At 46.0% G+C, this 23,109-nt stretch overlaps 1 protein-coding gene across 2 annotated transcripts in view; it reads left to right on the top strand.

Annotated features, from left to right (window-relative positions):
- GABPA (GA binding protein transcription factor subunit alpha) overlaps positions 1-23,109 on the top strand; it is a 261,838-nt gene that overhangs the window by 35,851 nt on the left and 202,878 nt on the right. For both annotated transcript variants that reach the window (XM_069204087.1, XM_069204086.1), the window contains exons 2-3: positions 4,521-4,617; positions 20,916-21,060. In XM_069204087.1, coding sequence (XP_069060188.1) covers positions 4,541-4,617; positions 20,916-21,060 — 222 coding nt within the window. In that variant the 5' untranslated portion in view covers positions 4,521-4,540. The remainder of the gene's footprint in view (positions 1-4,520; positions 4,618-20,915; positions 21,061-23,109) is intronic.

Genomic DNA, 23,109 nt, shown 5'->3' with positions numbered 1-23,109 from the left:
TTATTATTCTGAGAAGTTTGATACTAAACTTCCCAGTATTCAGTGTAGCCATTATGGAGCTGTGGAGTTCGTTTTTGACAGACTCCCAGACCATATACTCTTATGGCTACCCTACAATGTCTAAGGGTTTGCTTAGACACTGTAGGGGCATAGTGCTCATGCACCTATGCCCTCACCTGTGGTATAGTGCACCCTGCCTTAGGGCTGTAAGGCCTGTTAGAGGGGTGACTTACCTATGCCATAGGCAGTGTGAGGTTGGCATGGCACCCTGAGGGGAGTGCCATGTCGACTTAGTCATTTTCTCCCCACCAGCACACACAAGCTGGCAAGCAGTGTGTGTGTGCTGAGTGAGGGGTCCCTAGGGTGGCATAAGACATGCTGCAGCCCTTAGAGACCTTCCCTGGCATCAGGGCCCTTGGTACCAGGGGTACCAGTTACAAGGGACTTACCTGGGTGCCAGGGTTGTGCCAATTGTGGAGACAATGGTACATTTTAGGTGAAATAACACTGGTGCTGGGACCTGGTTAGCAGGGTCCCAGCGCACTTCTCAGTCAAGTCAGCATCGGTATCAGGCAAAAAGTGGGGGGTAACTGCAACAGGGAGCCATTTCTTTACACGGGGTTTGTAGGTTCATCAAGAACCCTAGGTACCCAGAGAAAATAAATGAGCTGCACCTTGCAGTGGGTTTTCATTCTATACCGGGTATACAGCAATTGATTTGCTGAAATATAAAAAGTGAAAAATAGGTATCAAGAAAACCTTTGTATTTCCAAAATGGGCCCAAGATAAGGTGTTGAGGAGCAGTGGTTATTTGCACATCTCTGAATTCTGGGGTGCCCATACTAGCATGTGAATTACATGGCATTTCTCAAATAGATGTTTTTTTTTTACACACGGTCTTATATTTGGAAGGAAAAAATTGAGAGAAAGACAAGGGGCAATAACACTTGTTTTGCTATTCTATGTTCTCCCAAGTCTCCCGATAAAAATGGTATCTCACTTGTGTGGGTAGGCCTAGCACCCGCGACAGGAAGTGCCCCAATACACAGCGTGGACACATCAAATTTTCCCAAAGAAAACAGAGGTGTTTTTTGCAAAGTGCCTACCTGTGGATTTTGGCCTCTAGCTCAGCCGCCACCTAGGGAAACCTACCAAACCTGTGCATTTTTGAAAACTAGAGACCTAGGGGAATCCAAGATGGGGTGACTTGTGGGGCTCTCACCACCTTCTGTTACCCAGAATCATTTGCAAACCTCAAAATGTGGCTAAAAAACACTTCTTCCTCACATTTCGGTGACCGACAATTCTGGAATCTGAGAAGAGCCACAAATTTTCTTAAACCCAGCATTCCCCCAAGTCTCCCGATAAAACTGGTACCTCAATTGTGTGGATAGGCCTAGTGCCCGGGACAGGAAATGCCCCAAAACGCTATCTGGACACATCAAAATTATCAAATAGAAAACTACCTGTTTTTGCGGGGGCACCTGCGTTTTTTTGGTCCTGGGCTCAGCAGCCATCTAGGGAAACCTACCAAACCCAGACATTTCTGAAAACTAGACACCCGAGGGATTCAAGGGAGGTGTGACTTGCGTGGATCCCCCAATGTTTTCTTACCCAGAATCCTCAGCAAACCTCAAATTTAGCTCAAAAATCACATTTTTCCTGCATTTCTTTGTGGGATCACTGCACTGGGACAAATTTCCTATCACCCAACGTTCCCCTTAGTCTCCCGGTAAAAATTATACCTCACTTGTGTAGGTGGCCAAGTGTTTGTGACAGGGAAGACCCAAAAACACGTTGAAATTGAGGGGGAACCAAAGTGGGTCCAAAAGGGCAGTTTGAAACAAAACATTTTTAGGCTGACAAGTGCAGCAGAAATTTTATCGGTATAGATGAGACAATGCTGGGTGGTAAGAATTTTGTGTATTCCTGCAGATTCCGGAAGGTTCCATCACAAAAATGTGTGCTTTCCAGCAAAGTTGCAGGTTTGCAGGGCATTGTGGGTAAGGAAATGGTGCGGGGTGCATGTGAAGCAAACCACCCTGGAATCAACTAGATGTTTTATTTTTCAGATGTGTCTAGGTCTTGTGTTTTTTTCTACATGGCAGCGTTCCAAAGTTTAAAAAAAAAAGTGCAGCCCTCACCATTCCAAGTGGGACGATTTTGAGAGTTACCAAGCTCTCATGGCCCAAATGTAAAACAAAAACCAAAAAAATCAAATGTCCTCTTGCTTGCCATGGGACAAGATGTTTTAGTGTGCGGGGGAGAGCTGAATGACTGTTAACCCCTTCAGTTCTGGTGAGGGCATAACCAGGCCCATACTGGCTGGTAGTCACCACGCCACTATTTTTTTATTTTATGGCATCTATTAGACTTTCTGCCCCACGGGGTGTGGATCGGGGTAATTGCCACATCTGCCCACTGGTGGGCAGAACAACTTTGGCCCCATTTATTTGTGGTGGGGGTATGGCCATAACCCCACCCTCTTATTTTGAAAAAAAGAATCTTCCCCGGTCTCTGGTGAGCTTTCTGCCCCCTTGAGGGCAGATGGGCCTTCACGGGGGCAGATATGGCCAGCAGTAAAGTGTCCCCATGGGGAGCGACCCTTGCCCAAGGGGCTGACTCCCCCAAACAAAACACATACATACACACACACCAATCCCTGGTGTCTAGTTGTTTGTGCTCCCCTTGGGGGGCAGATTGGCCTAACAAAAATAGGCCAATCTGCCCCCAAGGGGGGCAGAAAAGTCCTAAATACAATTTGCCCCCCAGGGGAGTGACCCTTGCCTAAGGGGTCGCTCCCAATACATAAAAACATAAAGTAATTAAAAAAAAAAAATATATATATATATATATATATATATATATATATATATATATCCCTGGTGTCTAGAGGTTTCTGCCGATCTGCCTCCGGTGGGGCAGAAATGGCCTAAAAATAATATGGCCCCCTAGGAAGCGACCCTTGCCCAAGGGGCCGCTCCCTTCATTAGAAAACACAAAAAAAAAAAAAAATCCCTGTTGTCTAGTGGGCATTTCTGAAACACCTCTCCCCCCCCCCCCCGGGAGCAGATCGGCCTAATTATATTAGGCCGATCTGCCCCCAGGGGGTGGGGGGCAGAAATGGCCTAAACACAATTTGGCCCCCCAGGGAGCGACCCTTGCCTAAGGGGTTGCTCCCTGCACATAAAAGGAAAAATAAAATAAAATATATATATATATTTTTTTCCCTGGCGTCTAGTGGGCATTTGGGGCAGAACTGCCTAATTATATTAGTCCGATTTCCCCCGGGGGGGGGGGGCAGAAATGACCTAAAAATATATTTGGCCCCCTAGGGAGCGACCCTTGCCCAAGGGGCCTCTCCACTCATGTAATTTTTTTTTTTAATTAAGTCCCTGGGGTATAGTGGGCATTTCTGCCCCCCTGGGGGCAGATCGGCCTAATTATATTTAGGGCAAAAATGTTCTAAAAGCAATTTGGCCCCCCAGGGGGCGACCCTTGCCTAAGGGGTCGCTCCCTGAACATAAAAGAAAAAAATAAATCCCTGGTGTCTGGTGGGCATTTCTGCCCCCCCGGGGGCAGATCGGCCTAATTAGGGGCTCCCAATTTGGCCCCCTAGGGAGCGACCCTTGCCCAAGGGGCCGCTCCCCTCATGGAAAAAAAAGAAGAAAAAAAAGTCCCTGGTTTCTCGTGGGCATTTCTGCTTCCCGATCGCATTGCGATCGGGCAGCAGAAATGCTCAGAATGACATCGAAAGAAAGGAAAAGCCTTTCCTTTCTTCTGATGTCTCTCCTGCCCCCCCTCCTCCCGAGCGGAAGAGAAATGCTTAGCATTTCTCTTCCGCATCGCGCTGGAAACATGCTTCCAGCGCGACGGGAGGTGACCTCTGATGAGGTCAGCACGCAATCGCGTGCTGACGTCATCAGATGTCACTGGGGGGTCGGGGGCAGGGGTGAAAGGGGAAGCAATTCCCCTTTCATCCCTGACGGGGGTGGGTGGGTGGGGGGCCCAGGGGGGGGAGCGCTTCCCCGGTGGGCCCGTTGCAGGGCGAGGTGGTCTCGTCCCAGGCACATGGGAACCTTGTGCTGGGACGAGACCACCTCGTCCAAGGCACCAAGGGGGTTAATATGGGTGAATGTAGAGGCCTTCCCATTAAGGTCCCAGTTCAGCCGAAGCAAGGTACTTGTGGGCTGGTCCCTTTGCAGGAAATCCAAAGGTTCCTCTGTTTCTAGAATTAGTAGATGCAGTCAGTGGTTTGAAAATAACCCCATTATAGACACATGAGCAAGATCTGCTTTGTTTGTATCCATCACGGTCCTTACTGTTTACATTAATACACAGTTTGATGCCTAAACAATAGTGTTAGATTAACCTAAACACATATAAGGTTGCTGGCTGGTGTTAAATACTCTGATTTCAAGCACTGAAGTGTGGCAAAACTAATATTCAAAAGCACACTGGACTATCTTTGTAAAATCTCAGTTTTAAAGTGGGACTAATCTAATTGTTCTTTGGAACAGGACTCGGACTGTTTCTCACCATGACGAAAAGAGAGGCGGAGGAGTTGATAGAAATAGAGATTGATGGAACTGAGAGATCAGAATGCACAGAAGAAAGGTACGTACTATGTAACATTCAATTTTGGCCCTATTGGACACACTATATTTAGCAGATCGACAGTTTGTTAGAGTGGAGAAAATCAGTACTGTGGAATGTATTTTCTCTTAATGCTGACAAGACATAGTTATACTTTTTAAAGTGTCAATTCTTAGGATCCGCATTAGAGTGCAACTTTTAGTTGGTCATATTTTGACCTCCATAAGCTTTAATGTTTGACTCTGTAGGCAAAGTTCCTGATTCCGAGTGAACACCTATGTAGAAAATTTGTTCGGTTTGTATACAAAATTAGATGTAATGTAGCAGAATGACAGAAGCACACTTCCAGATGACCCCAGACAACTTGTTTGTTGCCATGAGAATCACATTCTTGTATGTGCTTTCACCTTCATGCTTGTTCATGTGTTTCAGGGAAAGTAAAATGTAGATGGTGACTATAGGTAAGAAAGCAGGTTTTGTACCAGGCAGTTTAGAGCCTCCCACTCCATTTTCTATTTTATATTGTTGAAAATTACCCAACCCTTGATGTCCATTGGCCATTCATGCCTACTTGCTGAAGCACTGGAAAACCAGAGAGAGCGGAGTATAGAGACCAATGCCAATCTCTGCTCAAGATGATTTGGAAATATGAGGAAAGTTTGAGGTTGCAAATGTTTGGGGGTGGTGCTCATGTCAGTGCTCTACCAGAAAGCAGTGCAATATTCCATTTGCCTTCTTCGTCTTCGTATACTGTGTGTCTAGTCGGTGTTTCAACTTCCCTTGAGGAACAGATAGCTGGTCTAGTCCCACTCCCCCAGGGTAGCAGAAAGAGTGCATTATATATTTTCAAGAAAGGTAGAAGCACCTATGCAAGATTGCGCTCCTGCCACCCCTATACTATTTTATATCAATTTCTCCAACATCCAATAGCCTTTTTACTTCACTGTGTAGGTAGGCCAGTCCACGTTCCTACACTTGAGTCTTCCAGGTGGAACCGAAAGGAGCATTCCTGGATAGGACATCAGGGTTTCATGCATGGTCTATTGTTAATATTGTAAGTTACCACTTGCATAGTGCGCCAACTGTGTGGCATGACAGCCCTTTTAATAAGGCTATGAAGTTGCTGTCCCAGGCCAGAGTCTAGTTTTGTTTCTTGGAGGTACATGGTCAGTGGCTTAGTATGTCATGTTCAATCCCAAGTCCTTTTCTAAAAGGTACGATTGGTAATGCAAGAGAGTCTCCTTTCACAAAGGTACCACTGTCATCTTTTGGGAAGCCAGAGTAGGCAATGGTGGGTGATCAAGAGGCAGTTAGCTAAGGCCCCAAAACTACCTAGAGCTATAGCCTCAAGCGTACCTACTGCTTATCATTGGTGGCGCAGAATGGCTGCAATTGCTTCAAATGACAGAATTAATTGTGTATGACTGCATCAAAGAACAATCCGTAGCTAACCCATACAATAGAAGTGTTCATGTTGTTCACTGGAAGTCAGCAAATGAGACCCATGGTGTCTGCATCAAACGTTTTCCCTCCCAAGTTGAGTGAATGGGTGTTGGTTCCACACCCACAGCATCTTAGAAGGAAGTGCTATGGACGTTAAGCTCCTGTCCAGAGAACCAGATGTTATTCAACATTACATACATACATACGTACTTGTCAATTTTTACATTGATTATGGGCTGTAGGAAGTTGGCTCTGTATGCACTATTTCAAAGTAAGGAATAGTATGCACAGAGTCCAAGGGATCCCCTTAGAGGTAAGATAGTGGCAAAAAGAGATAATACTAATGCTCTATTTTGTGGTAGTGTGGTCGAGCAGTAGGCTTATCAAAGGAGTAGTGTTAAGCATTTGTTGTACATACACACAGGCAATAAATGAGGAACACACACACGGAGACAAATCCAGCCAATAGGTTTTGTTATAGAAAAATATATTTTCTTAGTTTATTTTAAGAACCACAGGTTCAAATTCTACATGTAATATCTCATTTGAAAGGTATTGCAGGTAAGTACTTTAGGAACTTTGAATAATTACAGTAGCATATATACTTTTCACATAAAACACAAATAGCTGTTTTAAAAGTGGACACTGCAATTTTCACAGTTCCTGGGGGAGGTAAGTTATTGTTAGTTTTAGCAGGTAAGTAAATCACTTACAAGTCTCAGGTTTGGGTCCAAGGTAGCCCACTGTTGGGGGTTCAGAGCAACCCCAAAGTTACCACACCAGCAGCTCATGGCCGGTCAGGTGCAGAGGTCAAAGAGGTGCCCAAAACCCATAAGCTTCAATGGAGAGAAGGGGGTGCCCCGGTTCCGGTCTGCCAGCAGGTAAGTACCCGCGTCTTCGGAGGGCAGACCAGGGGGGTTTTGTAGGGCACCGGGTGGACACAAGTCAGCACAAAAAGTACACCCTCAGCAGCGCGGGGGCGGCTGGGTGCACTGTGTAAAAAAGCGTTGGGTTCTCTGTAGGTTTCAATGGGAGACCAAGGGGTCTCTTCAGCGGTGCAGGCAGGCAAGGGGGGGGCTCCTCGGGGTAGCCACCACCTGGGCAAGGGAGAGGGCCTCCTGGGGGTCACTCCTGCACAGAAGTTCCGTTCCTTCAGGTGCTGGGGGCTGCGGGTGCAGGGTCTTTTCCAGCCGTCGGGACTTTAGGTTCAGGCAGTCGCGGTCAGGGGGAGCCTCGGGATTCCCTCTGCAGGCGTCGCTGTGGGGGCTCAGGGGGGACAACTTTGGTTATTCACGGTCTCGGAGTCGCCCAGAGGGTCCTCCCTGAGGTGTTGGTTCTCCACGAGTCGAGTCGGGGTCGCCGGGTGCAGTGTTGCAAGTCTCACGCTTCTTGCGGGGAGTTGCAGGGGTCTTTAAATCTGCTCCTTTGAAACAAAGTTGCAGTCTTTTTCGAGCAGGGCCGCTGTCCTCTGGAGTTTCTTGTCTTTCTTGAAGCAGGGCAGTCCTCTAAGGATTCAGAGGTCGCTGGTCCTTTGGAAAGCGTCGCTGGAGCAGGTTTCTTTGGAAGGCAGGAGACAGGCCGGTAGGACTGGGGCCAAAGCAGTTGGTGTCTTCTGTTCTTCTTCTGCAGGGGTTTTTCAGTTCAGCAGTCCTCTTCTTGTAGTTTCAGGAATCTAAATTCTTAGGTTCAGGGGAGCCCTTAAATACTAAATTTAAGGGTGTGTTTAGGTCTGGGGGGTTAGTAGCCAATGGCTACTAGCCCTGAGGGTGGGTACACCCTCTTTGTGCCTCCTCCCAAGGGGAGGGGGTCACATCCCTAATCCTATTGGGGAATCCTCCATCGGCAACTCCACTAGCTGGAGTGTCCTGCGGTGCTGGAACAAAGGGGTGAGCCTTTGAGGCTCACCGCCAGGTGTTACAGCTCCTGCCTGGGGGAGGTGTTAGCATCTCCACCCAGTGCAGGCTTTGTTACTGGCCTCAGAGTGACAAAGGCACTCTCCCCATGGGGCCAGCAACATGTCTCTAGTGTGGCAGGCTGCTGGAACCAGTCAGCCTACACAGATAGTTGGATACAGTTTCAGGGGGCACCTCTAAGGTGCCCTCTGGGGTGTGTTTCGCAATAAACTGTACACTGGCATCAGTGTGCATTTATTGTGCTGAGAAGTTTGATACCAAACTTCCCAGTTTTCAGTGTAGCCATTATGGTGCTGTGGAGTCCGTGTTTGACAGACTCCCAGACCATATACTCTTATGGCTACCCTGCACTTACAATGTCTAAGGTTTGGCTTAGACACTGTAGGGGCACAGTACTCATGTACTGGTGCCCTCACCTATGGTATAGTGCACCCTGCCTTAGTAAGGCCTACTAGAGGGGTGACTTATCTATACTGCATAGGCAGTGTGAGGTTGGCAATGCACCCTGAGGGGAGTGCCATGTCGACTTACTCGTTTTGTTCTCACCAGCACACACAAGCTGGCAAGCAGTGTGTCTGTGCTGAGTGAGGGGTCCCCAGGGTGGCATAAGATATGCTGAAGCCCTTAGAGACCTTCCCTGGCATCAGGTCCCTTGGTACCAGGGGTACCAGTTACAAGGGACTTACCTGGATGCCAGGGTGTGCCAATTGTGGAATCAAAAGTACAGGTTGGGGAAAGAAATACTGGTGCTGGGGCCTGGTTAGCAGGCCTCAGCACACTTTCAATTCAAAACATAGCATCAGCAAAGGCAAAAAGTCAGGGGGTAACCATGCCAAGGAGGCATTTCCTTACATGGGCCATTTCCCTCTTTTCAAATAAGTGAAAAATATGAAATAGTTAACTTGGATCCTTGTATTTGGGTAATAGTGGTGTTTTGCCTGTTTATTGCTAAAAGCAGAAAGGAATATGGTTTATGCTTCTGCTGCATATTATCTTTATCTAAACACATTCTGGAAGCTTTGATATTTTTTAGCAGGGTACATCTATTCACACTGAACTGTATTTTAATTGGGAGAAGTGTGGAAACACTGGGTGGCAGGAATTTTGTAGATCTGCAGATTATGAAACTTCCCCTTACAGACATCTCATGTCAAGCCGTTATTTCAGCCAAAGCTTGCCACTTGTGGTGCAGTCTGGGAATGAAAACATACTGAAATTTATGCACTTCACACGACCTTAGACTGTTCACATTGTCTGCTTTTCAGAAATATTTGGGTTCACCTCACACTAAGTTGGATTCCATGGTGTAAGGAAATGCCTCCTTGGCATGGTTACCCCCTGACTTTTTGCCTTTGCTGATGCTATGTTTTGATTTGAAAGTGTGCTGAGGCCTGCTAACCAGGCCCCAGCACCAGTGTTCTTTCCCTAACCTTTACTTTTGATTCCACAATTGGCACACCCTGGCATCCAGGTAAGTCCCTTGTAACTGGTACCTCTGGTACCAAGGGCCCTGATGCCAGGGAAGGTTTCTAAGGGCTGCAGCATATCTTATGCCACCCTAGGGATCCCTCACTCAGCACAGACACACTGCTTGCCAGCTTGTGTGCTGAGGAGAACAAAACGAGTAAGTCGACATGGCACTCCCCTCAGGGTACCATGCCAACCTCACACTGCCTATGCAGTATAGATAAGTCACCCCTCTAGTAGGCCTTACAGCCCTAAGGCAGGGTGCACTATACCATAGGTGAGGGCACCAGTGCATGAGCACTGTGCCCCTACAGTGTCTAAGCCAAACCTTAGACATTGTAAGTGCAGGGTAGCCATAAGAGTATATGGTCTGGGAGTCTGTCAAACACGGACTCCACAGCACCATAATGGCTACACTGAAAACTGGGAAGTTTGGTATCAAACTTCTCAGCACAATAAATGCACACTGATGCCAGTGTACATTTTATTGTAAAATACACCCTAGAGGGCACCTTGGAGGTGCCCCCTGAAACCTAATCCAACTACCCGTGTAGGCTGACTGGTTCTAGCAGCCTGCCACACTCGAGACATGTTGTTGGCCACATGGGGAGAGTGCCTTTGTCACTCTGTGGCCTGTAACAAAGCCTGCACTGGGTGGAGATGCCATCACCTCCCCCAGGCAGGAGCTGTAACACCTGGCGGTGAGCCTCAAAGGCTTACCCCCTTTGTTCCAGCACCGCAGGGCACTCCAGCTAGTGGAGTTGCCCGCCCCCTCCGGCTACGGCCCCACTTTTGGCGGCAAGGCCGGAGGAGATAATGAGAATAACAAGGAGGAGTCACTGGCCAGTCAGGACAGCCCCTAAGGTGTCCTGAGCTGAAGTGACTCTAACTTTTAGAAATCCTCCATCTTGCAGATGGAGGATTCCCCCAATAGGGACAGGAATGTGACCCCCTCCCCTTGGGAGGAGGCACAAAGAGGGTGTACCCACCCTCAGGGCTAGTAGCCATTGGCTACTAACCCCCCAGACCTAAACAAGCCCTTAAATTTAGTATTTAAGGGCTCCCCTGAACCTAAGAATTTAGATTCCTGAAACTACAAGAAGAAGACTGCTGAGCTGATAGACCCCTGCAGAAGAAGAAAAGAAGACACCAACTGCTTTGGCCCCAGTCCTACCGGCCTGTCTCCTGCCTTCTAAAGAAACCTGCTCCAGCGACGCTTTCCCAAGGACCAGCGACCTCTGAATCCTCAGAGGACTGCCCTGCTTCAAGAAAGACAAGAAACTCCTGAGGACGGCGGCCCTGCTCCAAAAAGACTGCAACTTTGTTACAGAGGAGCAGATTTAAAGACCCCTGCAAATCCCAGCAAGAAGCGTGAGACTTGCAACACTGCACCCGGCGACCCCGACTCGACTGGTGGAGAATGAACACCTCAGGGAGGACCCTCCGGCGACTCCGAGACTGTGAGTAACCAAAGTTGTCCCCCCTGAGCCCCCACAGCGACGCCTGCAGAGGGAATCCCCAGGCTCCCCCTGACCGCGACTGCCTGACTCTAAAATCCCGACGGCTGAAAAAGACCCTGCACCCGCAGCCCCCAGCACCTGAAGGATCGGAACTTCAGTGCAGGAGTGACCCCCAGGAGGCCCTCTCCCTTGCCCAGGTGGTGGCTATCCCGAGGGCCCCCCCCCCCCTTGCCTGTCTGCATCGCTGAAGAGACCCCTTGGTCTCCCATTGATTTAGATTGGAAACCCGACGCTTGTTTCTACACTGCACCCGGCCGCCCCAGTGCCGCTGAGGGTGTACTTTTTGTGTGAGCTTGTGTCCCCCCCGGTGCCCTACAAAACCCCCCTGGTCTGCCCTCCGAAGACGTGGGTACTTACCTGCTGGCAGACTGGAACCGGGGCACCCCCTTCTCTCCATTGGAGCCTATGCGTTTTGGCCACCGCTTTGAACTCTGCACCTGACCGGCCCTGAGCTGCTGGTGTGGTAACTTTGGGGTTGCTCTGAACCCCCAACGGTGGGCTACCTTGGACCCCAATCTTAACCCCGTAGGTGGTTTACTTACCTGCAAAACCTAACAATACTTTACCTCCCCCAGGAACTGTGAAAATTGCACTGTCCACTTTTAAAACAGCTATTTGTGTTTTATGTGAAAAGTATATATGCTACTGTAATTATTCAAAGTTCCTAAAGTACTTACCTGCAATACCTTTCAAATGAGATATTACATGTAGAATTTGAACCTGTGGTTCTTAAAATAAACTAAGAAAAGATATTTTTCTATAACAAAACCTATTGGCTGGATTTGTCTCTGAGTGTGTGTTCCTCATTTATTGCCTGTGTGTATGTACAACAAATGCTTAACACTACTCCTTTGATAAGCCTACTGCTCGACCACACTACCACAAAATAGAGCATTAGTATTATCTCTTTTTGCCACTATCTTACCTCTAAGGGGAACCCTTGGACTCTGTGCATACTATTCCTTACTTTGAAATAGTGCAAACAGAGCCAACTTCCTACACCGCTCAAAAGGAATTTCTTTACATTGACTCTAGAGTTGTAAGCACATTGCCAACATAGTACAGCTTGCTGAACAGCTTTACAACTGTGTAGAAATTGTCCACTTAAAGGTTATAGCTAGGGCAGTTGGAATAATTCACAGGTGAGGACTAAATTATGTGGCCGGGTAGCCTAAATTATGTGGCAATGAAAGCTAAAATATCTGGCATAATGCAACACTTTAAAAAAAAAAAATATATATATATATTTATATCGCGAATCTTTTGTCACTTTTTCTCTTTTTTTTTTTTTTTTTTTACATGAACACCTCATTAGTAACAGTTCAAAACACCCAAGTCTATTTTGAGTAACCTGCCATGGTCAGGATGATTCTTTGGAAATTCTGTAGAGGTTTTATTGGCATATGCTGCAGAACTAAAAACTTCTCTGCTCATGAGGTATGGGAAGCTGAATGTTTCCAAACAATGCGCAAAGAATAATATCGTTTTTTTTATTGTTAGCACTATGTTTCCATGAGCAAGAAAAGGTTACAAATATTTTTCAGCTATGTAGAATGCAGAGGTACTGTGAGGATTTGGGTGTACTATATGGTGTGGCCGGGATGCCTTACCATGCAGTACATTCATAAATACCTTCTTCGGTTCAGTTACGTGTGTTTGTTTAATCTTAAGCTCATCCCTGGGTAGCTGTGGCTTCGAGCAGTAAGGCTTAGTAAAGGAATAATGCATAAAGCATTTAACAGCACCACACAACAGAATAAGAAGGTCACATAACATGAAAGAAACACAGATTTATAAAAATAATGGAGATTTTGTTTTAAATTTTAGAGACCTTAATCTTCCAAATCCACCGGAGGGTTCTGGAGAGACCGATTTTAGAAATAAAAAACTTATCAACCGCAAACAAGCATTGGTCAGCAAAAAGTTTGGTAACTTTTGACAAGTTAGTAAAAGTTAGTTTGGCAACTATGACCCGAGGTTAGGCAACCAAGTCTGGCTGGACAGAGGTCCAGGGGGCCAGAGAGGATACTTTGGACAGTTAACTGTCCACAAGGGAATTTTTAGAGCAAGAGTCATGCCTTACTGGATGACTGCCATGGACGATGGTGGAGTGTTCCTGATGCTGAGGTATGCAGGTTCAAGGATGCTCCTAATGCTGTGGGATCCAAGGGGGTGAGGTCCAGTCGATTTTCTTGGTCCACAGGTGAGTGGGAGGGGCGATTCTGTCCGTGGATCACAGGGTTTCACAAAGTCTTCTTTGCTGGGTTCCAAGGGCTGCCCTTGCAGACCTTGCACTTTTGCACACCGCAATCATGGTGCAAATCTGTGGTGGAGGCTGGTGTCCTTCTTAGGTGGTGAATTTGGTCACAGCCAACACTCACGGGTCCAGCAGACACGGGTTCACTTTTAGATTATCCCCGAATTGTTGTTTGGGGTGCCCTGCGTCTGGTAGAGGCAGCATGTCTGCAGTGGCTACCAGAGATGCAACTTGGGCTCTTTCAGCTTTAATGCGCCCACTGCTGTTCTGGTAGGTCATCCAGCTGACCCTTGTACTCTCTACTCTCTACTTCGGACTGGGGCTGGGAATCTGCTTTTCTTGAGCCAGGCATGTAGGACACGGTCTAAACTCCACTAGCCCAAATCGCAGCAGGTGCAGTCACTCCAGTGTCGCAGCTTCTCTTGGTGCCCTTCTAACAGGTGCAAAGTGGTTCTTTCTTCTTGTCCTCTTCTCAAGTCCAGCGAGTACTGAGGGTCAACGTGCCATATTTATCACTGGAAAGTTCCCTAAGGGAACCACAGGGTCACTAGCCAATAGGCTACTAGGTCCCCTCCTACCTAGTAACGAAGTTCCTGAAATGTATGGCATCTGGCTATCCCACAAAGCAACATTCTTGCCCCTTCAAGATGGCACAACCCTCCCTTGGCTAGTAGGAGCCAGGTAGCCTACCATAGAGGTGTGACTACCTGAGGACAACAGGTCCACAGAAAAATCAGTTTGGGGGTGAATTTCCCCGCTCTGTCTCCAGGAACAAAGGCCATCCTGCTCAAGGCGGCCCATCAAAGGCTAGGGGATATAATTTGGCCTTATGGCCAGAGTTGGCAACTTTGGAGCTGGTGAACCAGTTTTGAGTCTCTGCTCAATATCCTGTGATTCTGGGAAAATAACTTAATCTTCCTGTGCCTACAAAAAACAAATATGAGCTAATGTAGTGTAACTTGTGCTCATCTAAAGTGCTCCAATACCTTCGGGTTGAGTTTGCACTATATAGAAAAAAAAAAAAAAAAAGCTGCTTCCCACGTGAACCTCACCTCCCCTGAGTGGCCATCCGGGCAGAGGAGGTGACACCTTGCTGCTGCGGTACTGCCATTTGTTCCAGAGCCTGGGAGTCGTTCACACATCTCCCTAGGCAATCAGAAACCTCTCCTGAGTGTGTAAGCCCTTGTGAGGCTGCTGGACAAGCAGAGCACAGAGTAGCAACTTTCTAAAAGTTGCCCACTATTAACGTTGACATTGATTTCGACCTGAGCATCAGGTTGCATTTAATGCCACAATTAATTTAGGACCTTATATGATTGTTTGGTAGTCCAAGTCAAAAGTTAGATTGCTTGGGATGCCACCTGGTAATTCTATTAGCCAATGGGGCCACCAATTTATCCATAGCAAAACAGTTTGGGAGTGCTGCTGTTTAGACATCGTAAAACGTCTTATCTAACCAAATAAAACTCCCTGCCACATGAATCTAAAGGCCTACTGTAGGAAGTTGACTCTGTATGCACTATTTCAAAGTAAGGAATAGTATGCACAGAGTCCAAGGGTTCCCCTTAGAGGTAAGATAGTGGCAAAAAGAGATAATTCTAATGCTCTATTTTGTGGTAGTGTGGTCGAGCAGTAGGCTTATCAAAGGAGTAGTGTTAAGCATTTGTTGTACATACACACAGGCAATAAATGAGGAACACACACTCAGAGACAAATCCAGCCAATAGGTTTTGTTATAGAAAAATATATTTTCTTAGTTTATTTTAAGAACCACAGGTTCAAATTCTACATGTAATATCTCATTTGAAAGGTATTGCAGGTAAGTACTTTAGGAACTTTGAATCATTACATTAGCATGTATACTTTTTACATAAAACACAATAAGCTGTTTTAAAAGTGGACACAGTGCAATTTTCACAGTTCCTGGGGGAGGTAAAGTAATGTTAGTTTTAACAGGTAAGTAAGTCACTTACAGGTTTCAGTTTTTGGTCCAAGGTAGCCCACCGTTGGGGGTTCAGAGCAACCCCAAAGTTATCACACCAGCAGCTCAGGGCTGGTCAGGTGCAAAGGTCAAAGAGGTGCCCAAAACATATAGGCTATAATGGAGAGAAGGGGGTGCCCCGGTTCCAGTCTGCCAGCAGGTAAGTACCCGCGTCTTCGGAGGGCAGACCAGGGGGGTTTTGTAGGGCACCGGGGGGGGACACAAGTCAGCACAAAAAGTACACCCTCAGCAGCGCGGGGGCGGCCGGGTGCAGTGTGCAAACACGTGTCGGGTTTTCAATGAGAGATCAAGGGATCTCTTCAGCGTTGCAGGCAGGCAAGGGGGGGGGCTCCTCGGGGTAGCCACCACCTGGACAAGGGAGAGGGCCTCCTGGGGGTCACTCCTGCACAGGAGTTCCGTTCCTTTAGGTGCTGGGGGCTGCGGGTGCAGGGTCTTTTCCAGCTGTCGGGAAATGGAGTTCAGGCAGTCGCGGTCAGGTGGAGCCTCGGGATTCCCTCTGCAGGCGTCGCTGTGGGGGCTCAGGGGGGACAACTTTGGTTACTCACGGTCTCAGAGTCGCCGGAGGGTCCTCCCTGAGGTTCTCCACCAGTCGAGTCGGGGTCGCCGGGTGCAGTGTTGCAAGTCTCACGCTTCTTGCGGGGAGTTGCAGGGGTCTTTAAATCTGCTACTTGAAACAAAGTTGCAGTTCTTTTGGAGCAGTGCCGCTGTCCTCAGGAGTTTCTTTTCTTTCTTGAAGCAGGGCAGTCCTCAGAGGATTCAGAGGTCGCTGGTCCCTTGGAAAGCGTCGCTGGAGCAGGTTTCTTTGGAAGGCAGGAGACAGGCCGGTAAGTCTGGGGCCAAAGCAGTTGGTGTCTTCTGTTCTTCCTCTGCAGGGATTTTTCAGCTCGGCAGTCTTCTTCTTCTTGTAGTTTCAGGAATCTAAATTCTTAGGTTCAGGGGAGCCCTTAAATACTAAATTTAAGGGCGTGTTTAGGTCTGGGGGGTTAGTAGCCAATGGCTACTAGCCCTGAGGGTGGGTACACCCTCTTTGTGCCTCCTCCCAAGGGGAGGGGGTCACATTCCTATCCCTATTGGGGGAATCCTCCTTCTACAAGATGGAGGATTTCTAAAAGTCAGAGTCACCTCAGCTCAGGACACCTTAGGGGCTGTCCTGACTGGCCAGTGACTCCTCCTTGTTATTCTCATGATTTCTCCTGGACTTGCCGCCAAAAGTGGGGGCTGTGTCCAGGGGGCGGGCATCTCCACTAGCTGGAGTGCCCTGGGGCATTGTAACACGAAGCTTGAGCCTTTGAAGCTCACTGCTAGGTGTTACAGTTCCTGCAGGGGGGGAGGTGTGAAGCACCTCCACCCAGAGCAGGCTTTGTTTCTGTCCTCAGAGAGCACAAAGGCTCTCACCGCATGAGGTCAGACACTCTTCTCTCAGCAGCAGGCTGGCACAGACCAGTCAGTCCTGCACTGAACAATTGGGTAAAATACAGGGGGTATCTCTAAGATGCCCTCTGTGTGCATTTTTTAATAAATCCAACACTGGCATCAGTGTGGGTTTATTATTCTGAGAAGTTTGATACTAAACTTCACAGTATTCAGTGTAGCCATTATGGAGCTGTGGAGTTCGTTTTTGACAGACTCCCAGACCATATACTCTTATGGCTACCCTGCACTTACAATGTCTAAGGTTTTGCTTAGACACCGTAGGGGCATAGTGCTCATGCACTGGTGCCCTCACCTATGGTATAGTGCACCCTGCCTTAGGGCTGTAAGGCCTACTAGAGGGGTGACTTATCTATACTGCATAGGCAGTGTGAGGTTGGCATGGCACCCTGAGGGGAGTGCCATGTCGACTTACTTGTTTTGTTCTCATCAGCACACAAAAGCTGGCAAGCAGTGTGTCTGTGCTGAGTGAGGGGTCCCCAGGGTGGCATAAGATATGCTGCAGCCCTTGGAGACCTTCCCTGGCATCAGGGCCCTTGGAACCAGGGGTACCAGTTACAAGGGACTTACCTGGATGCCAGGGTGTGCCAATTGTGGAATCAAAAGTACATTTTAGGTGAAAGAACACTGGTGCTGGGGCCTGGTTAGCAGGGTCCCAGCACACTTCAGTCAAGTCAGCATCAGTATCAGGCAAAAAGTGGGGGGTAACTGCAACAGGGAGCCATTTCTTTACACCTACCTTAGGAGAGACTTGCATATAATGTTAAGAGAGAGGGTGGTTTTGCCATTGGTTTCAATGGCAGCCGAACTGGCAGTGAAAACGCTGTCCTTCCAGTGTGCAGTGGCAGGCATTTTGTACCTTGTCACGCAAAGGGTGACACAAACAGTGCTGACTCTGAGTAGAGACTCTGGGAACCATATGCTAGGGACTTAACAGTAAGCCAGGTGTTACCAATTGGATGTATCCAATTCGAAATGCAATTTGTATGGAGTTAAAACACTAGCACTGAGTTGTGGTTTGCAGGCCTCGGTGCACTCCCCGAGTTGAAAAACCAGCAGTATCAGTCCAAAAATATGGAGGTGAGCATGCAAAATGGCATTTCCTTACAGGTACTCAGAAATATTAATGCATTGAGAGTGCTCTGTGTGTGATAAATGCAAAAAGAGAGATTACAATGTAGTGCAAATAAGAGTGAGGTGAAATAAAGATGGAAGCAATCTTATCTGTACATGAAGTAAAGGGACTGCTGCTCAGATCAGCAAGCAACATGGAAGAAATATTGAAGAAAAAAAATGCTTTAACTTGTAACGCACCCATCACGGCAAGCACAGTAACAATATTCCATTTCCCTTCTTGGTAGGTGGGAATGTGAGGTTGTCTGGAGGCAAGGGTGGAGGAGAGTTGCCCCTCCCTCAAAAGAAAGAAAAATATTAGTTAATTTATTATCCCATCAAAGGTCGGCCCCTGTGGTGACCTATTGGTCAGTTCATACCCGCGGATCAAAGCTGAGGTGCTGCTATCATGAAAAAGTGTCCAATTGGATGAGGTGGGGCAAAGGGGGTGTTTGGCGGGAAGAGGGAGATAGGGATGGAGCTGCTTTCACACTGAACAAGGACTGCACTTCTTACCTGCTTCATTGATTAGTTGGGAGGGCCCAAGGCCTTTACATAAATCGAGGAAGTCTCGGGTTTCCCTGGCCGCTCATAGGAGGATGTGACGTTCACATCCTCTGAGTATGGGAACTAGTACGGAAGACATGAACCAATATGTCGCCCACATTCAGGGAGTTTAGAGAGCCTTTCTTTTTTCTGCTCAACATATTTGCCCACTGTTGGACTAGATATTTGATTATTAGCTTAATTAGTTGCAGTCTCTCTGAAGTTAGACGTTGCTTGTGTGATAGCACCAAGTGCAGGTTGTTGTGATAAGTTCCCTGCAGTGAACAAAAATTACATATGTTTCAGTGGACAAAAGTGCACGTTAACCAGAAGTACATTTTCAGCCAGGTTCCACTACAACATATTATTGCTTCAAGGAGAATTGGAATGGTGGGTAAATATAGGGTTTCGAAGGTGACCTTGGTATACGTTGGCAAAGATCGCTCTAATGTTGAAGTTATTCTTTGGTGGCATCTTTGATGTAGACTTTTCAACCTATCATAGTTACCCAGTTCTTGAGATGTCAATGTTTGGGAAAGTGCAATGTGATGATAGTGTACATCTTTTGGCACATTGTATGTTTTGGGTCAGTTATGCTGACTCTGTCTGCTTTTTCAAAAAGCAAGTCATTTCCAATTTCATCCACTTAATAGTAGAATAATGCATTGTATCTTGACTACCCTCTAACTCCATATAATGTTTTCTGACCATTTGTTGCTTAAATATTTGAAATAGAACAGTGTTTTGAACATTCCATATAAGTAATAGAATTGAGTGCCAACTAAGAGGCTGGTAGCCAGACTTGCTGAAAACTACCATGTCTATTTCCTAGGTTATCTGGCATTTTTGCCAAGTGGCTTACCTTGGTCAGGTTTTGATGGTGATTTTTTATTTTTTTACATTTTAAAACCTTTTTTTCCTTATGATGGCCAGCCTGTCTGTGGTGTGATTACACAGCCACTTAGGATGGACAAAGTCCAGTGTTTTAGTACGCAAGTAAAAGGCTTTGTGCAGAGATGCAAATTAAGATTCGAGGGGACCCTCTTAAAAACATAGTGGACAATTGAATCTCGGGGCTTCTTTTGTAATGACCAGAGATCAAAATAGAAATGGAGCCCATGCAAGATGGATCTATTAATTTTTTATTATGTCAGATCCTTCTGCTTTCACGATGCTTCTATTGGAGACAAGGCAAAGAGGCATGTCAGCGGATGTCATATTAGGTGTTTAGGCCAGACCGGAAATGACACATTCTCAGCTTGCTTCATGATTTCCAGGGTTATTGCTTTGACAGTCTAGAAAATATTTGTAGTTTGGTTTGAACTAGGGGCACAAACAAGTGTAGGAGACTGAGGATTCCTGGGTCTTATGGTTGAGACGTTCCAGTTTGTGTACGTAAAATCATTTGTACGAGTTGATGGACTGACATGACCTTCATGGAATGACTTGTGTATGGAATGCCAGCTCAGTCTCATTGGAAATATATTGCAGTTTTTAAATATTTTCTCTTATAATCTCTCTACCGTTAAAACCAACATAGTGAATCTTTTTGAAACACGTTTGTGGGCCTTCAGTGGTAAAATGAGACACACCTTGGGGTAGCAGCCGCTTGAAGTTAATCTGTCTGACCCATCGTCTGGTCCAGTGTGTTTTGTTTAAACAAATTTGTTAGCACAAGTACAGCAGCTCCAGTTATAGATGGACACGAACCACCACCTTGGCCGCCCTCTAACCCAAAAAATACATTGTTTCCCTCTTATTACATTTAATAAAGATTGGCTGGTGAGTATTCCTCCTCCAGCATCTATACTATCATCCAGCAATATTAGGCCTCTGTATCAGGGTTCCATATATTGTTGCCTTTGCTGTATTCAGGATTAATGACTATCATTGAGCATAAATATGATGGAGAGGGACATTAGTTGAAGGTAATCTCAATTCTTTATTATGGGAATCTTCATTTAAGTTGTAGACAGCCCCCTCTTTGCCCTAGCGATGATATAAGTATAATACCAACTGTTAGATTCATGATACTGCTCCTTGACTGTCTTTTTGTTTGTTTATTTTTATTTTATTTATTTATTTTTTGCAAGTAACAAAAAGAGCTACAGGCAGTAACGAACCTTGATTCGTTAATCGTTTTCTTTATAAAAGGGCATAAAAAGATCTTACCTTCTGTTTTAATGAAATGAAAGTTTAAGTTTCAATGACAAAGGCAGTAGAAGGGCTGCTAAAATGGTTGTTCTAATCTATGATTTTACAAAAAAAGATTCTATCTTGTTTAGATAACATACATGTACAAGGATGTTTTGTATTTATGATTTCCATTAAGATTCCCATGATGGAGAGCAATGATTACAACTGTTGTTTCTTAACTCTGTGCTTTTGCTATATTCAGTATTTTATTTATGTTGATTAGAAAACTGCATTATTTTCAAGAAAGCATTCAATTCTGTAGCTAAATAAACTGTAATCAAAGCCCTCTGAGTTATGTAGCTTTTGTCAAATGTCTATATTTGCACCCACCTTTGCTGTTACAGTTGTATTTCATCTGACTGTAAATATGCAAAACGAATATGCATCTTGGAATTTATACATTAAAATATTTTCCTTGTTTTATTTTGCAGCATTGTGGAGCAGACCTACACAACTGCAGAATTTGTGAGCCAGGCCATTGACATAAATGAACCAATTGGAAATCTCAAGAAACTTCTTGAGCCAAGGCTTCAGTGCTCATTGGATGCACATGAAATATGTCTGCAGGATATCCAAGTAAGGAAAGAAAATGAGTATTCTGAACTGGAATGGTGCCATTCTGTCAATTGTTTTGATTTAAAAAAAAGTGTCCTGGCCCAGGACCAAGACGTTTAACCACTGGGCTGCTAAGCCTTTTCACCCTAGAATGCTTTGTCTGCTTTTTGGCTATTTGAGGTAGTTCATGCTTAGGCCTTTATCACTTTTTGCATAAGGTATCCATGCCAAAATGGTGTCCTTTTTCTCCAAATCCTGGTAAGTCTAGGGGTACCCAGAGTTTGCGAATTCCCTTGGAGGGGACGAGAAAACAGCTAAAATATAACTAATTTTTGTTTGGGTGGGGAATAGGAAACGTGTTCCTCAAAAAAAGCATCTTACTAAAAATGGTATCAATGAAAGGTTTGCTCTGCTAACGTCACATGCAAAACTAGTTAAAAAAAAAAAAACATTTATTTTTTTTAAACACAGTTATGCCATTTTTCAAAGAGGCAACTTATTTTTCCCAATTTGTATGCTTTCAGTCTATTTCCAGTCTGGAGCGCAAATTTGTGTGAAAACAATGGGTGATCCCGGAAAACACACAATTCTGAGTTTAGCAAAGGGTCATTTGTATAGCTCCGCCAAGGTTTTCCCAAAGAAGCAAACTGTTGAGATGATAAAAATATATATTGAAAATGATTAAGGGAAAAACAACTTTTGACAACTTTCATTTGGAACTCCGTGTCACCATGGCTGATTTACATATATCAGTACGTCCCCTAGACCTTTTCCCCTTGCAGGGATATATAGGGTTTGTAGGTTTTCCAAGAATCTAAGATACCCAGAGCTAGAACTGATCTGCATCTGACAATGCTTTTTCCTTGCTTACTGAGTAGAGAGCAATTTATATTGTAAAATACAAAAAGAGTGAACAATTGGTATCAAGGAAGACTATGCATTTCTGAAATGGATACCAGATATGGATTTTCGGAGTAGTGGTTATCTGAATTTGTGGGTACCAATATTAGCATTTGATTCAGAGGGCATTTTTCAAAATATATTTTTTTCTTCCACAGTGGCCTACGTTTAGAAGGCACAGATGCACAATTGGTGATAGCAAATGTTCCATGTAGGAAGTTGGCTCTGTATGTGCTATTTCAAAGTAAGGAATAGCATGCACAGAGTCCAAGGGTTCCCCTTCGAGGTAAAATAGTGGTAAAAATAGATAATACTAATGCTCTATTTTGTGGTAGTGTGGTCGAGCAGTAGGCTTATCCAAGGAGTAGTGTTAAGCATTTGTTGTACATACACATAGACAATAAATGAGGTACACACACTCCGAGACAAATCCAGTCAATAGGTTTTGTTATAGAAAAATATATTTTCTTAGTTTATTTTAAGAACCACAGGTTCAAATTTAACATGTAATATCTTGTTTGAACGGTATTGCAGGTAAGTACATTAGGAACTTTGAATCATTTCAATTGCATGTATACTTTTCAAGTTATTGACAAATAGCTACTTTAAAAGTGGACACAGTGCAATTTTCACAGTTCCTGGGGGAGGTAAGTTTTTGTTAGCTTTACCAGGTAAGTAAGACACTTACAGGGTTCAGTTCTTGGTCCAAGGTAGCCCACCGTTGGGGGTTCAGAGCAACCCCAAAGTTACCACACCAGCAGCTCAGGGCCGGTCAGGTGCAGAGTTCAAAGTGGTGCCCAAAACGCATAGGCTAGAATGGAGAGAAGGGGGTGCCCCGGTTCCGGTCTGCTTGCAGGTAAGTACCCGCGTCTTCGGAGGGCAGACCAGGGGGGTTTTGTAGGGCACCGGGGGGGACACAAGTCCACACAGAAATTTCACCCTCAGCGGCGCGGGGGGCGGCCGGGTGCAGTGTTAGAACAAGCGTCGGGTTCGCAATGTAAGTCAATGAGAGATCAAGGGATCTCTTCAGCGCTGCAGGCAGGCAAGGGGGGGCTTCCTCGGGGAAACCTCCACTTGGGCAAGGGAGAGGGACTCCTGGGGGTCACTTCTGCAGTGAAAGTCCGGTCCTTCAGGTCCTGGGGGCTGCGGGTGCAGGGTCTTTTCCAGGCG

Source organism: Pleurodeles waltl, chromosome 8, assembly GCF_031143425.1.
Source record: "Pleurodeles waltl isolate 20211129_DDA chromosome 8, aPleWal1.hap1.20221129, whole genome shotgun sequence".
In the NCBI taxonomy this organism is placed as follows: domain Eukaryota; kingdom Metazoa; phylum Chordata; class Amphibia; order Caudata; family Salamandridae; genus Pleurodeles; species Pleurodeles waltl.
The sequence above is the reverse complement of the archived record's forward strand: the minus strand, read 5'-3'. Positions and strand labels throughout refer to the sequence as shown.